Here is a 16,593-nt window from a genome sequence, read left to right as displayed (position 1 = left end):
AAAAATACCCCAAAAACAGCTTTAAGAAAAAAATAATGAAGCTTTCAAAAAATTCTAGGATACAAGAAAAACATTAGAAAACATTATTTGGCCTTCAACAGGCCTAATCTTCTAGCGAAACTTAGCTAGTTTATTTAAAAAATTGAAATTCAACGGCTAAACTTTTATGTAAATCAAAATTAAGGCATTAATTAATGAATTTATTAAGGCCTTTAAGTCGAAAATTAATCAAGTTCGAAATAGACCTTATTTGTTTAACAATTTTATGCTAAAACTATAAAGCAACATAATTAAAAATTCAAGCTCATTATTTCCATTATTTCTTTCGAAACGCAAATCTTTCATGCGAACCCATTAATCTTTTGCGATTTCTTTAGTTTTTACATTGGTCTGCCTCAGTTTAATTTTTCAAATTAATTTTTTTTCTTGCAAATCTTTTTAAGAAATAATTATACAAAATTATACATTTTTACTAAAATTGACCTGTCGGCAGCACCCAAAATTCACGAAGCTTTTTGCGCTTTTAATGAAACATTTCGGAAAATTCTCACACAACACAAATTTCGTGCGAAATTGCGTGCACCATAAAATGCTGGTAATACAATGTATCGTACACGGGGGAAGATGAAGGATTTATCCGCGCAATAAGGAGTAGGATAAATCCAAACAGATGAGTGTTTTGTAGCCCTCGTACCAGAGCGAATGAGAAGCTATGCTGCCTATTGACTGGTTGCTGTAGTGCTCGGGTGCTCAACTCTTGGAGATAATCTCACTTTGATGATGATATAAAATGGATCGCTGTTGGGAGGTTCAAGGCGTCAAAATGCGGGGGAGGGGGTATGACGGTGGCACTACGAATCACATGGAGGCAGGATTGGCGGGAAAATTGTACATATATTGGGAGGAAAAATATATATATCACGGATATTCCATTTTTAGTGGATATGCAACATAAAAAAAAGAAAAGAAAAAAAATAAGCGGTAAAGTGTGAGAGTTTCTCATGATATTCTCTCAAAGTGGCGTGACACCGCAATAATCATCCTTGACATGTTTCTCACTCCCAGTCCCATATATCACGTTCACCTTCCGCCAGCATTACATACATAGATTCCCCGAGAATGGGACTCCATGGAGTGCAGAAACCAAAAAAGAACGGATTTATTTCCTGGCAATGACTAAAAGATTTATCAAAGAATAGAATCTCATAATATCATAAATTTTAAGGTTAAACGTAGAAAATGTAATTTGTTAGAGAGTTTATCAGAGAGATGGAAATTCGTGAGAATGGGAATTTGTGCCAATTCTCCTCAGAGAGACAAACACACCAAAGAAAAATCATTACTTAATCCTAAAATTAAATTCTACTAACTACAAAAAAAATCGCAAGAAATCAAATCAAGTGATGACGATAATGAAAAATTAATAACCTAACGACCAATATTGAGAAAAAAATGAAGAATAAGGATAAATAAGAAATACAATAGAGGATATAACATTTAAGACGCTATATAAAAGAGACTTTATTGTTGTAATAGCATCATACATACTTGTATGCAAAAAATATGCTTCATAAATGTGGGTTCTATCATAGTATAAAATAATGTTGTAATACATTGGTGAATTGATATCAATAATAATCTGTTGAATATCATGCCATTGACAGTGACGACTTCATTGACAAGACGTGAGCGAATTACAAAGTATTAATTTGTCATGTGAATCAATACAAAACTATTTGTTGGTTTTACACCGTCTCCGTTGAGTAATTTATGGTAAAATCAATAACCGCATTGACATCTCCATCAATTTTTCAAGACAGGATGAATAATATTTATTTTATGAAAAAAATATGCAGACATTCAAAGAATAAAAAATCCAGGGCTACATTGTAAAACCAGCTAACTTTGTATAGGCTCCGAACCGACTTAGCCGTTTTCACAATGTAGCCCTCGAAATAGATTTGACGATAATTAATAGTTTTTAACGTTCTTGACTTTAGTTAGTTTTTCTATAACTCAAAAAGAAAGCTAACTTGATATGAAGAATCTTAATTTCTAAATTTTCTATATTTTTCATAAACGATATCCATAATTTTTCGTCAAAAACATTAAAAACGGATCAGTAGACTTTTAAATAAAAGCTTGAATTAAAGTGTAATTAAAATATTAATTTTAATTATTTATATGCCGAATTTTAAATGATTTAGAATAACAAAAAAAAAACAATGTTGAATAATCACGCAGTTTTTCTTCCAGAATAATTTAACAACGTCTTCTCACTGATAGAAGTCTCCGTTGAAACACTACTAAACCCTATCATCATTTACATAGAGAGAAACATTTATGAATATATCTGTCACAGTACCTACATAACATACTAAATATTTCACAATTTTCCCTCAAAGGAAAATTACTAAAGGGCGTGTGTGTTTGTGTATGTATCTCATCTTCTCAGTCAGTAATACTGTGGCATAGTTGGAAATGGAAACTTGATACTACTAAATGAATCAAAATACTCACTCCATTGCAAACCTATCAATCATTAAATCACACACCAGGAAATATATGTTAATCCTCGATGTTTGTGTATATTACTATCAAACTAAATGGGGTGTTAAAATTTATTGATTCCAATGGGAAGAGATTGAATTTTTAATAGGGCACACCCCCGTCTCTAAGTTTGTCGTAAACCATGAAATTAATGTTGCAGCTGTTTGCGCGAGAGGAGAAAATGAGAAGTTAGTTAACCTGGCAAAATGCTAATGTGTTTTAAGTGATTTCAAAAAGCGAGCTATAGTGCATACAATGCGAAATAATTAAATAAATTGACGTTGCTCTATTATAGTTTGTTGATTATGAGCGTATTATGGAAGGAAGAAGCTAAAAAAAATGTACATTAAAAAGTATTGAGACATGGAACTGTCACCCACCGAAAATTAAATCCCAAAAAAAAGCATTAGAGTCATCAGATAGGCCAAATGTACATTAAACTCAATCTGAGAGCTTAAAATTAAACTGTGTGTGTGTAGGAAGTACATAAGTAGTGGGACGTACACGTAAAAACATCAACCTTGTCTGGCTCGACCAAGAGGATTTTTGTGCAAAAACTAAAACTCATCAAACACCTTTTACCCACAGAAATGAAAAATTCGTATTTACACTAAAAAAAAAGATCCTTAATTGACACTCATAATCTATTTTTGATACACTTTTGAGAAAGGAAACAGAGTTACTATTTATTTTATGCTCTCTTTTAGCGCTTAAAAAGCTATATATAATATTTATTTTCCAAACTTATTCTCTTATCCAACTATGTATATTCTTCGTTGAATTTTATCAAAAATTTTATCATCACAACCAAATCATATAATATCCATATTTTCCTAGAGGAATTACACAAAACAAAAAACATAAACACGGTTAAAAAGATATCAAAAAAAAGTTAATAAATAAGATATATAACACTGACACACAGACATATTTTAATGTAGCTGTATACCTTGCCGTTTGTAAACTATTTTTATTGGCAAAAAATGGAGACATAATGTAAGAAAAAAAATAATGGAAAAAAGATGTGTAAGCTGATTAATAAATAAATAAATATAAAAAAATCTACCTGTCTTTATTATTTAGGTGTTTATGGCTTTTGCTGACAGAAATGTCCCGGAAGTGTTTAATGAAGATCCTGGAAAAAAATGCAACTTAGGAGGTAGATTAATTAGAGATTCCACATCTTGGGGAATAAATTCATTAGAAATTTAGGTACAGGTGATTTAGGTTTTAGGCTTGTCTCAACATACAAGATTTCTCAATTAAACAATAAGAATAAATAATTTTAGTGCATTAGTTGATAATACTATAAATCCTCTAATGTGCATCCGTATAAATCTTTAAGCAATGTACCTGGCAATGGAACAGCCAAGGTATTGTCCAGTATTACATGTTTAGAATTAATATTAAGGTAGAACATGTTTATTAATATTTGATAATTTTACTAAAGAGTTAAATATTAATATTTGTTTTTTAATTTAAACTGAACGAAAAAAATCTAAACAGGAATTTTCTTTCTTTAACGTCCTTAATTCTTATATAAAAATTTTATTTAACTAACAGCTAAAAATCTAAATAATTAAATATTCTTTTCCTAGAATTTAAACCTAACCACCTTCTTTTAAACCTTAACCTGCTGTAATTCGTTTAATAACTAATAAAATCTTTGTTAAAATCCTTAATTAAAACCTCCAAAATCGTAATATTAGGAACCAGAGCTGTAAGTTTACATAATGCTCTTAGGAAATTTTAAAGTAAGATTATCCAAGATACAATCCCTGGCGAAAAGGCGAATTCGCCTGTTGCTGTCTTAACTATAAATTCGCTTTTTTCGCCGCGCCACTCTAAAATTTCGCTTCCAATTCATCAAATACACCAACCATCACAACTTAAACCCGGGTTTAAAATTAAACCTCAATGGAAAATAAACATTTCCGATGGCACGGCGAACGATGGCGACTGGGATGAGTGGAATGTGAACACATTGAGGCGCGTAAAATCCAAACAAGAAACTATTCTTCAGTCTCTCCGTTGCCGGCATCGCGAACGCGGCTCACGGGCAGTCTCTCGCTTATTCAATGTTTCTGTGCTCTGTGTAATACAAATAAAAAAATTGTAATAGAAGCAGTGAGGTAATCTTAATTAAGTCGCTCAACTACAAATCCGTGAATTAACAAATTTTTCACCGTCACCACTTGAAAAACGGCCAAACTGTGTGGATTTTTGTGAGGTTCCCGGTGAATGTGGGGAGGAAGTTGTACCATGTGTCTGTTGTGTGCATGTTAAAGTGGAGGATTGCTCAACGGCAAAATCAACGGACTGAAAATTGAAATTAACTTTTTTTTTCTTACTTCTTCTTCCCAAGTGGAAAGGTGAATTGGTAGTGCACACATTGTCTCTTTTTTTCGGGAAAGGTGAAAAAAAAACAGAAGTAAAAACCTGAAGAGAATTTTTCAAGTGAGGGGTTAGTACAAACGCAGTTACAATGTTTTTTACCGCCGAAAGCGCAGTTTGTTGGAACGTGGAGCAAACTGCGCTTTACTGGTGGTTCCCTTTGGCCTTTCCCAGTTCTCCCTTGGATGGACTTTCTTTGCACTCTGCAAAGTCTCTTAGGCATCAACTATGAAAGAGTGTTTTATAGAGTGCAAAGTTGTTTCATCAACATTCACTCTCATTACCTCGCTGTTTGCGTAATATGTTGCAAGTTCGCTCAGTTGGACGTTGGAGCTGTAGAGTATTAAGCATTGTAAAGGTGAATGGTAGGGGCCCTGTGCAAATTACTCTATCGCTTCAATCGCCGGTACCCTGAATGAATACGTTGCGTTCAATTGAATTTTAAATTCTCCTTTAATTACCGCCAAAATTCAATTTATTTGAATGAAATTAAAAGAAGCAATCCCCGGCAGATGCATGTAGTCAGAGGAATTTTTCGGTGAGAAACGAGGCCATGTCTGGGGCTTCAATTTCATGGTATTCTCGCTGCATGGTTCGCTTGGGAGAAACAAAGTGTATTGAATGATGGTTTCAATGAACGGAGGGCCGTTTTTGTGGGAATAAACGAAGGGACGTGGATGGGAAGGACGTGGAAAAAACAAGTCGGACTGAGAAACGCATCCCAAAAATACCTCCAGGGAGACGAGAATACCTGATTGAAGAGTGTTTCGCTGCCGACAGCATCGGTGTGTGTGCGGAAAAATTTCACGATCATTTTGCCCGCCACAAGGGGAGGATTTTATCTTGGTGGTGTACACGCTCATGTCTCGCTGGGAAGATTAAAAATGGCATTGACAGTGATTTATTATAGGAGAAAATATGGAAGGCCATCTGGATTTTGGGGCATGGATTGCCTACTAGCTTCTGTGAGAGCTAAATTTAGTCTCCATTTAATCTGATTTAAAAGGAAATACCTTTAAAAGAGCATGAGGGACAATGAGGATCCTTAAAACCCTTAAAACAAAAATTCTAGGAGTCTTAGAATAAGAAAAAAAATCCTTTACAACAACTAAATACAAATTACGCAATTTTCCCGCGAAAACTTAAACTTGACATAAATCTTGCAAAAGATAATAACATGTTAATAAATGTTTATTAATAACATGGGAACTGGCAACAATGCTATGGGCTTCAGTTTATTGCTCAAAATTAACAAGAAACCAAGCTATAAAAAATGTAAACTTAAATTGCTTTACAACTCGTTGTTTTCTTTAAATGAAAAAAAGATATAATAAGTGACCGAAAAGATTCTTAGAAATGTTTCATAAAATTCTCTCTAGACTGCAAGAGGCGTCTTGAAGGTCGATTTGTTAATTTAATTTTAATTAGGTAGTATCTGTAGTATAAGAAATAACGATTTTTATGTTTAAATAAATGTTTAAAAAAAAATTAAAGAAAAAAACTACTATAAAATTGAAAATTTTGAGACTTAAATAATTTTTTAATATTATAATTTAAAGTTTTTTTAAACTACATTTAAGAATCAATTAAAAACTAATTAGAATAATGTCCTTAAAAAATGTACAAAGAAAAGAATAAATTCCATATTTTCTTTACTATACTAGCATGATGATGACTTAAATATTAGAAATTGATTAAATAACCCTGAAGGAATGAAAATATAAGTTTTCGTGTTTAGAACGTTTTTCCAAATATTTTATTTTTTCTAGAATATGTACATTTTTAATTATTTGTTCTTCATTTAATTCATTGAAACTCAAATTTTATCAAGTAAAAATTATTCTGAAGAATAAAGTTTTTCTTTTTTTTTTTTAATTTTTCCTTTCAGAAAATCTTTTCAATTTTGAAAGTATGTACATAGAACATTTTAAATTTTTAATTAAAAATCACAATAAAGCAGAAAAGAATGAATTTGTTTAACCTAAAAAAATTAAAAAGAATATAAAAATTATTCTAGAACTCTTTTATTCTTACAAAATCTTTAATGCGGTGTACTTTAGTAATTCTTCTCTTGGTAATCTTGTTTTTTGACCTTCGCATAATCGTGTTTTGGGAACATTTTTTTGAACAAACTTCTTTCGCGTGTTCCCATCCAAGGCAGGTGAATTGGGGGCCTAATTTGCAATGTGGTGGTTTCAACTTGAGCATTTCATGTCCCTGGGATAGTCACACTTTTGCACGCGGGATCGGTGGGAAAATGAGTGCTTATCAGTGGGCAAATTAAATGCTTTCGCGCTCGAGCAGCATGTACACGACTCCAACTGAGCGAACTCCCATTTGTCGCATTCCAGGTGTGTTGTGTTTTCCTGGCCACCATCATTTGCTCTCGCTGCAAATATAGCGTAGAGGAGTGACTCTGACCGAGTGCAAGTGCAGTTGGTGATTCTGTGGCGGTGTAACAATAAAATGCACCAAAATGCCCTTCGTGCAGCGTGTTGTGAGCCCAGTGTATGTTGCCCGTTCCAAGGGGGCGAAGTCAACCCCAAAGGTGGGTGGTGGTGCAAATCCCGAGGCGGGATGCAGCAGTGTGCAGTGTGGCGATGCAGGCGATCAAATTGCCGCAACGCAGAAAGTGGTACCTGTGAGTGATCACGAGCTCGAAGCCGTGACCAACGTGACACTGAGCAATGCTCTGAAGCAGCTTGCATCGCTCGTTCTCATTGCCAATGATATCTTCACGGAGCTCAATGCTCAACTGCAGAGTGTCAGCGATAGATCGCGTGGAATTAAATCCCGAATCGATGCCCTGGAGCAGCGTGTGGAGGCGTTTGACCCCAAGACGGTGCCAGTCCGTAAGTACCAAGTTTATCTTTCTTTCTTTTTTTTCCTTATTCACAAATGGCTTGCAAGAATCGAAAATATGTGTACCCCCTTTTATCGCCTGAGCGCCTCATCAAAGGCATTCGCACCATCACACCTCGTTTCCGACTTCCGGCCCACCTCCTCTGACCCACCATTCGCATGACCCCAAAAATATTTTCCACCCAATATCACCCACCGCAACATATTTCCAGCCAAACCTTCTCCAGGATATTTGTGTGAATCCCAGAGAAAATGAACTAAACACGACATAAGATAAAATGTCATAACGCTCGCACTTACATAGAGCTTCTATGTTGACTGTGTGAGATGGATAAATAGCATCCACAACATCTTTTCCATGAGGAGAGAAAAATATCAACGTGTGGTATAAAAGAAAAGTATCAAAAAGGGAACAACCCCCAGATAGCAAATCACAAACTCACCTCAACTTCCTGGCAACAGCATAAAGGTGTGTGTGTGCTCATATAATCCGATTACACCTCTCTCGGTTTCCTGTTACCCCATCATCATCAAAAACATGGCATTGTCGAGATGAGAAATATCAAATGGAAGAATTTATTGTTTTAGATCCCAAAAACCGAAAACGTATCGTGATTTACGACTGAGCCGAGGATAGCAATTTTCTTACTGGCTCACAATGTGATTAGGTGAGATATTTCTGCGGAGAACAGAGCTGACAAATCTAAAATTGCATTTCCCAAGAATTCACCTCACATGGCTTCATCCTACAGCTCAGGGAAGAACAATGGTTTGGAGCATTTTGACAAAGAGCTACATAGAATAGCTTTTCTTCAGCACCCAACGAGAGAAATCGCTTGAAAATAGGGAAAATTTTCGTAAATCCGTCGGCAGGGATAGGTCAAGAATTGGTCAAAATCTCGACGCCTCGACGAAAATGGGGAATAAAAATCCCAATTTTTCTGCCGAAAGTTCGTCGAAAGCATGTTCCCTATTTCTGCCCAATTGGTAAGCTGATGTCGAAACGTGGCCGACCATATTCCGACCTACCGTCGAAATAGGGCAGAAATAGGAAAAATTTTCGAAAGTATGTCGACATGTATTGCCTTGATATCCCCGTTATTTGTCTCTTTCTCTCCAATAATATTCAATTCAAACAACATATTTTTATATTCTTCTACTCTTTTCACACATCAGATGATTATATTGGGGCCTCCATGGCGTTATTTTACATGACAACAATAAAATGCCAAGACAAAATGGAACACGATATTAATAAATATTAATATTTTTATATTGCGACTTATCCTGACGCTTGGTCTTTGAAAAAACATGCCACACCCTTTTCCCGTCATGAATATTTGCCATAGGCGATAAAATGCCATTGCATTTCATAAAGAATTTAATTTTTAATTTTATTTTAATTACACATAAAAAATGAAATTTTCCAAAACCTTGTTGAAAGTATTTTTAAAATTTCTTTACACATCCTGTAACATGTTGGTCAACATATTTTGGATGCAAAAGTCTTAGATAATTAATAAATCGAATTTAATTTTAGCAAGTAAATTTTTGATTTGCCGCGCACGAATAAGTACGCCATTGAGCTCATTAACCTCTAAACCTTAAAGTCCATCTGTTGACAAAATATGAAATCAAAAATTTGGACAAGGGCAGAAATTGGGAAGAAATAGGGCAAAAATTGGGAAGATTGTCGAAAGCATGTCGAATATTAGTCGACAAGCGGCCTTATTTTTTCCCTAATATTAAAGGAAATGGAGGAAGGAAAAATTTCGACAGACTGTCCACGCCCAATTCCCTATTGGGAAGGCGTCGAAACTTTTTCGAAATATTTTCCACTTGGGCTGCCCAATTTTTTTACTTAAAAATAGGGCAGAAATTGGGCTGATTGATAGGGAAATATGCCGAATATATTACGAAAGATGAGTTCCTTCCAAAATAGGGCAGCTATTTTCGACATATTTTGGAAATTATTTCCACAAAGTCAGCATTTGGGAAAATAGTTCTCGTTGGGGCACTGCAATACGTTGTTTCTTTAAATTAAATTGACTTTTTGAATTAATCTATCTCTTCTTACTTCTGGAGTATAATAGTATAAAAACAATGGCGGAAATGAGCAATACTGAGAATCAAATCAAATATTTCATTCTAAATGGATTTCCGAGATTTAATGATTTTATTCCATTTCAAAGTTAAAACTGTTGCAGAGATAGAAAAAAAATTATTGTGGATTTTTTGGAGCAATTATTTCCTAAAAGCTCTGCTAAAATCTTAATTTTATATCTTTATTGGGAGAATTTGGCTTTCAATTTATACCTAAATTCTTGCACTTAAAAAAGTTATAAAAAAAAACTTCGCAATTATTGGGTAATATAAAACCATAATAAAGTAATTGAATGTTGCGAAGTTTTAATTAAAAAAATAGAAAAAAAAATGAAAAAGAAGAAAGTGTGTATAGCAAAAGATATTATTTGACTCATTCTTTTCTCTATTGAAAACAACTTTATGAAAAAAAGCTGAGTAATTACCCATCTCAAAAGATCCCCCATAAACATCTAAAAATCTTATTCAAATGAGTCACAATTTTATTCAGATTTTTTTTCTAACTCATTTCTCCTGCTTTAGAAATGAATTGCAATTTAATTCTTTTTATAACACCCAGGATTTCTTTAAAAAACGACCGATGTATTCAAGGGGCTAATATGTGGAATGAAATCTATGTTTTATAAATTATTTTAAAAGAAATGTTCTTAAAGAAATTTTAAATAGACTTCAAATAATTCGGAATATTTCTTCTACAATTCTGATGAATATTCTGAAGAATAGATCTTTTTTTTTTTTCAAGAAAAAATTCATATTTTTAGAACAAAATAAATATTTCAAAACTATTCAAAATATTCACGGCTTTTCCTCTTTATTCTCCACACTTTTTCCCTTTTGCATGAATCACAAAAATCACTCAAGAATTGACATAGTGATAGAGAAGAACGCATAATGTTTGTAAACTTTCCTTTAAAAAACATTCCCATAAAAATAGAAATCCATTTTTATAAAATGAAATTTCTTTGTCAAAGTGTTGAAAAATATTTCTTTTCTCTTTAAGAAAAAAATTGTAAAACTTCCTTTATTGAAAAACACGCAGAGATTGTGGAGAGATGCTCAAGCATGAAATGCTTCTGGACTCTGTCAGCCATGAGAGAGTACAAGATTTTTTCCCCACAAATGTTTATAGAAGTGCTCGTGCACGAGTTTTTTTTGCTTCCCTCCACTTGAACAAATTAATTAACCTACACATCCCGGAGTCATGGACTTCCAGTGTAGGTACTGTGTTGATATTATTCTAAGAGCACAACTGTGTGCTGGAGATGCAGCCCGAAGATGCATAAAGTACTTTTGCGGCACTTTTGTATATAAGATTTTTAAAATAATTTTTGTGTACATTGGGTGATTCACGTGGATAGCACTTGCCTCCTCTCAATGAAGCTGACAAACTTCACTGGGTACCGTGCATTGAAATATCACATTTAATTGAGTCATATCACGCGAAGAGTTTTTTTTTTCAGCCGAAACGTGACATTTTTTTTAAACTTGTGAGGTTTCGTCAGAAAAGTCAATCATAACGCGTCCAGTTATTAGAGTTGGTATACCACAACGCGGATGAGTCAGTCTATGCGTTGTAATTTAATTTGTGAGCACAATTAGTAGGCAAAGTCGATTTTTTTATGAAATTCATCAATATGAAAGATAAAAATGCTCATATCTGAAGTTCTATAAGACCTACAGAAATTTCTTGACTAGTTTTGGAAAGGTCTTGAAACAAGCTATAAGTTGACATATATATCAATAATTTTCAAGGTCACATCTAGAACAAAAATAGCGGATATTTGTTTGACCAAAACAGTTTTTTACACTTTTTGTCCTCAAGGAATGGTTCTAGAGGTTTCTGATGTTCTAGAAAGTTGTAGAGTTTAGCAAAACCTTTAATTTGATACCAAATTGAGCAAAATCGAACAAGGCGTTCAAGAGATATGACTCTCAGAACTTTTCAAATTCAAGAATTTTTCAAATGGTCATATCTTCTAAACGGCGACATAGATTTTCTTCATTTTCGGACTGGTGAAAGATATTGAATTAGGCTACAACATATCAAAATTTAAAGGAAATCTATAACAGATGTTCGGAGATATAGCCCCTTAAAGTTAGGCAATTTTTGTTTTTGATTTTAGCGCCTCTTGCGGGCATTTTTGGAACTTGGTATGTTCTAGACAGTTATAGGGCTTCTCAATACCTTTCATTTGATACCAAGATCGTCAAAATCGGTCAAGCCGTTCTCAAGTTATATCGAAAAAACACTTTCTGCTTTAAACTGCCATATTTGCTAAACCGCTTGACCGATTCTCAAGTATGAATTGTTGATGAAAACATCTCACTGAGCTCTACAACATACTAAAATTTCAGACCTCTAGCTATAAGGGAAGTGGTTGACGGTATTTCAAAATGGCGGACGGCGGCCATCTTGGATTTTGAAAATACGAAAAAATAAAATTTTACACCCACATTTCTATAGAAAGCTTGAAACCGGAAGTCTCTATCTGTTACCGTTCTTGAGATATAAGGCAAAGTTTGGCGCACCGGCAGGACGGCAGGACGGCAGGACGGCAGGCCGGCCGGATCAAAAATTTTCCACCACCATTTTCGTAATGTGGGATGTCTAAAACGTGCTCATACCAAGTTTGAGCCCGATCTGAGGTGGTCGGTTTTTCCGACGATTACAATACTTGGTATGCCACGATTGTGGTATACCAACTAATTGGTATAATTGTGGGAAGTTTTGTGGGGTTTTTGCATAGCAAGATAAAGTTTCTATTGCTTTATTTGCGTCTCAGAATTTCAAGAGGTCAGATTTCGTTGACTCCTTTATGTTTGTGGAGTCTATATACAATTGGATGAATCAGAATGTCTTCGAAAAGCGATCTCAATTCATCGTCTTGAACCCCTTTTGTGTCATACACCCATGAATTCTCCGTCAGACGTTATCCATTCACATCCACTTGAACTCTGTAGAAGCATCCTCATGGGGACCTTTCTAATAGACGAGACTGCATATTAATGTTCTCTGTACTATCGCATTTTTTTGACACTGGGTTATACCTCACCCAAATAAATGGGAAACAATTTATCCAGAAGGAAAATACAGGAAAAAGTGGAAGAGTAAAAAAAACAAGCCAAAGGTACAATGGGTCGTGATAAAAAATTAATCTTTCCTTTTCATTTTTAGTCACAGAAAATGGGTAGATAATGGAAACATTTTGAGAACATAGTGCCTCTCTTTATGACGGTTGGGGTACTTAAATTTTATCATCTTTCCATGCCGAGATAATGCGCCATAGACACTACAGGATGGCATTAAGGACCACAGTGAGTGCATCTCAGCATGCACACACGGTAAAAGGGAGTAGCAATTTCCTCAAGATTACATCGCCATGAAAGAGTTCGTTTGTAAAGCCAGACGAAAATTTTCCTCGCATTAAGGCAACAATCGTAAAAAAAAGTTATTTTTACAGCAATATCCCAAAAAAAACGTCCATGCGAAGCTCTTCTCCATAGAACATTGATATCTTAAATTACAAAGACGAGCACAAAGTAGCCCATCTACATGAGCAACAATTTGAATTTTTTTATTACCTAATACGTTAATCGCATACATATGTTAGCCAAAATTTGAGAAGAATTTTCTTGTTTTTTTTTTCAAGGGATTATAAAATCAGTAAAAAAACGTCCGAAATATGGAACACAAGAAACCAGAAAAATTAACTCCAAAAGTAAAGAATTCAAAATTTGTTCAGGAGAATAAGAAAAACTATTTGAATATTCTACAAATATAAAAAATTTTGATATTAATTCCGTGGAACACAAGAAACAAGAAGAAGAACAGATTGAGAAAAAATGGAACTGGTGCAAGAAACAAAAAACAATAATAGATAAAACAGAATTGAAAAAAGAAAATAAAAATTTAAAAATTAGAAATCTCTTGCGAGAAACTTGAAAAATAGTTCCACGAAACACAAGAAATCACAAAAAATATTCCGCAGAAAAATCAAAAATTACAAACTGATTCAATAGAACAGAGGAAACCAAAAAAAAAAGAACTTTCAGAAGGAACAGAAGAACTAGGAAAAAGATCGCATATCACAAGAAATCTAAAACCAAATACGCAAAACCCAAGAAATCAGAAAGTTTCGCTGAAATAAATCGTATTTTTTCGATCCGAAAAAATCTACGGAAAGAGCAGTGTTAGAAGAACATCGAAAAAAGAATCAGAAACAAATTTTCAGAAACACAAGAAGCCAGAAAATTGAAAATTCAAATTTTCTTTTAAACGGAAAACATCTTACATCCCCTTTAAAACCCTTCCTTGTCTTCATAGCACATTGATCTCTGTTTTTTGGAATTCTTCGATGCCAGTACAGATGTTCCGGGAGGCACAGAGAGCAAGAAATACCGCGATGGGGTCATTGGATTGCATCGAATGGGGTTAATTGAAAAATCACAACCATATGATTAATTTAGTTTATAGCAATGCACTGCTCCAGAGCTGAAATTAGTAATTCTCCTCGAGTTCTCTTTCATGTTTCAATTAATTGCTGATTTATGCACATATGCATCTCTGCAGATATGAGTGTTGTGCGAAGTGGGGTGTGGGGGAAGGAGCATCACCCACAATTTATTGTAATTCTATGCGAAAACTCCATGCTTAATCCTGTGATGAATGCCTCCCCGTGGAGAACATGCGAGTTTGCCCATGGCTTGTTGCTGTTGCTGATGTACCGTGTTATTATGTTTCCCCCCGTCGAATGGGTGCAAACTTCTCACTTGACACCCATTTCGTACCAATGCTAATTTTATGATAAACACCCCACCCACATCACCCCTTTGCACCCCACCTACTCGTGCAAATATCTCCATGCAAATGCTCTTTGGCGACAAGCCTCGTTGATGATGGGAAAGGCGATAAAATGCGCGCTCATGAAATCGAAAGTCCGCACAGCCTTGTAAAATCCATCCGCCCTCCGAAAATAAGAAAAGTGCATCAAACGGAAAAGTTCACCCCCCGTGACTTCGACACCTCCGTGCAAGTTTTCACTTTTGATCACTATCGCAATATCATCCGCCTCTCACGGTAATTGTATTTGAATAGCAAGATGGAATTTCACTTTGTGGCGCAACACTGTCGCTGTCTTCTCGATGGCAAAAGGCAAAAGATGGTGAATGGCATTTCGCAAAATAACATCTCTCCCGTATTAAACTCAATGAATTTCTTATTCGATTAAGACTCGCATCAAGATGAGACGCCTCTTATGGCTTTGCTTGGCTTTTTTGCTGTCTTTCCTGGATGCACGTATGTGTTGCGATTTTCCTCGCTTTAAACTTTATAAAATGTAATTGCTTTAATGTTAGGGAGCATATTTAAAGCGGATTTACTGTAATGCTGGTATTACAGGAGTCAAGAAATGTCGTTAGTTGTCCAAAAAAAATTTAAGAAATAAGATCATTCATTTTCAAACCATTTTCAATCAGTTGTAAACCATTATCAACGATTACGAAAGCTTCAAAAATATACTTTTCAATAACAAAACCGTTTTTATTTGATTTTCAATTATGTCAGTTACTAACAAATAGGTTATGTATGCGACGCTTTCGCAGCCATCTTGCAACAACCTCAAATTGAAAATTAATGCTCGTCGAAATCAAACCGCACTTTACTAATGCACAACCATAATTTCGCAAGTACTCTGTGGTTTTTTACCACACTCCTCCATATCAAATGTTATCAAAAGTAAACATCATCAAAGTCAATTGAGGTTACACCACACACTCCCTTTGTAAGCAACAACTATGCTTTGATGCAGCAAACTAACTTCGTTTAAACTCTCTCACAGTGCAGCAAAAGACAAAGCATTATACATGAGACAAATTCCATCCCAGAGGATCGCTAAAAGGGTTGAGAAGGAATTTCTTCCGTCTTGTTTAGCGCGGGTGTGAAGCGCGCCTTAACGACTTTGAAATTGATACCGCAGCCATTGATATGCTGCGGGGAGCATAAATGGCAAAAGCTCTTTCACGAATTTTCTCCAAGAATTTCCTTGACTTCCCTTGATGTCAAGAAAGATGTTTTCTCGTCACATCGAATATCTATTATTGGCCTCCGTACGTTAGAGGCGAACGTTGTGAAAATTAGGGGCGAGAGACAGTCGATGGTAAACATTTTCCCAGTTGGAGAGGAAATAAATTACGTGATTCAGCTCGCCGTGTGATTTTGGAGGGTTGAAGGTGACAAGTCGACGAAGCTGGGATGGTGTTGATTCTTTTTTTTTTGCTAGAACGACACCAAAAGTGTGAAGTGGTGTATTCAGTGAGGAGAAAAGTATTTTCAAGGGAGTCATTGTGGGGTATATCGCTATGAAAACATGAAAACATTCCACAGTGTCTGCTGTGTGGGTGGAGAACTCGAAAATAAACGGAATAGAATCAGGAATTTATTCAAGAAAATATTTTTTGAATTTAAATTCAAAAATTTAGGGATTGATTGTTGAAATTTTGAAGAAAATTTAAAGAAGTTTTAAAGTTTTAAAAGAATGTTACTAAAGATTGAAAAAAATGGATAAAACCGATTAAAATGTGACTGAATTTAATTTTTTATTTTAAACAAACGAATTTTTAATATGAAATTAAGGAATAAAATAAAATCCGTAACGTCGCTGGAAGTTAATTGAGCAATCAATCTTC

At 34.7% G+C, this 16,593-nt stretch overlaps 1 protein-coding gene across 2 annotated transcripts in view; it reads left to right on the top strand.

The window, feature by feature from the left end:
- The first annotated feature begins 4,571 nt into the window (after positions 1-4,571).
- LOC129787215 (mucin-2) overlaps positions 4,572-16,593 on the top strand; it is a 94,758-nt gene continuing 82,736 nt past the window's right edge. Inside the window, exons 1-2 of one of the 2 annotated variants that reach the window (XM_055822602.1) lie at positions 4,572-5,014; positions 7,296-7,796. In XM_055822602.1, coding sequence (XP_055678577.1) covers positions 7,421-7,796 — 376 coding nt within the window. In that variant the 5' untranslated portion in view covers positions 4,572-5,014; positions 7,296-7,420. The remainder of the gene's footprint in view (positions 5,015-7,295; positions 7,797-16,593) is intronic. The other variant, XM_055822603.1, reaches the window with a different exon arrangement.

The sequence above is a fragment of the Lutzomyia longipalpis genome, chromosome 1 (assembly GCF_024334085.1).
Source record: "Lutzomyia longipalpis isolate SR_M1_2022 chromosome 1, ASM2433408v1".
NCBI classification, from domain to species: domain Eukaryota; kingdom Metazoa; phylum Arthropoda; class Insecta; order Diptera; family Psychodidae; genus Lutzomyia; species Lutzomyia longipalpis.
This window is presented reverse-complemented; position numbering and strand designations above follow the sequence as displayed.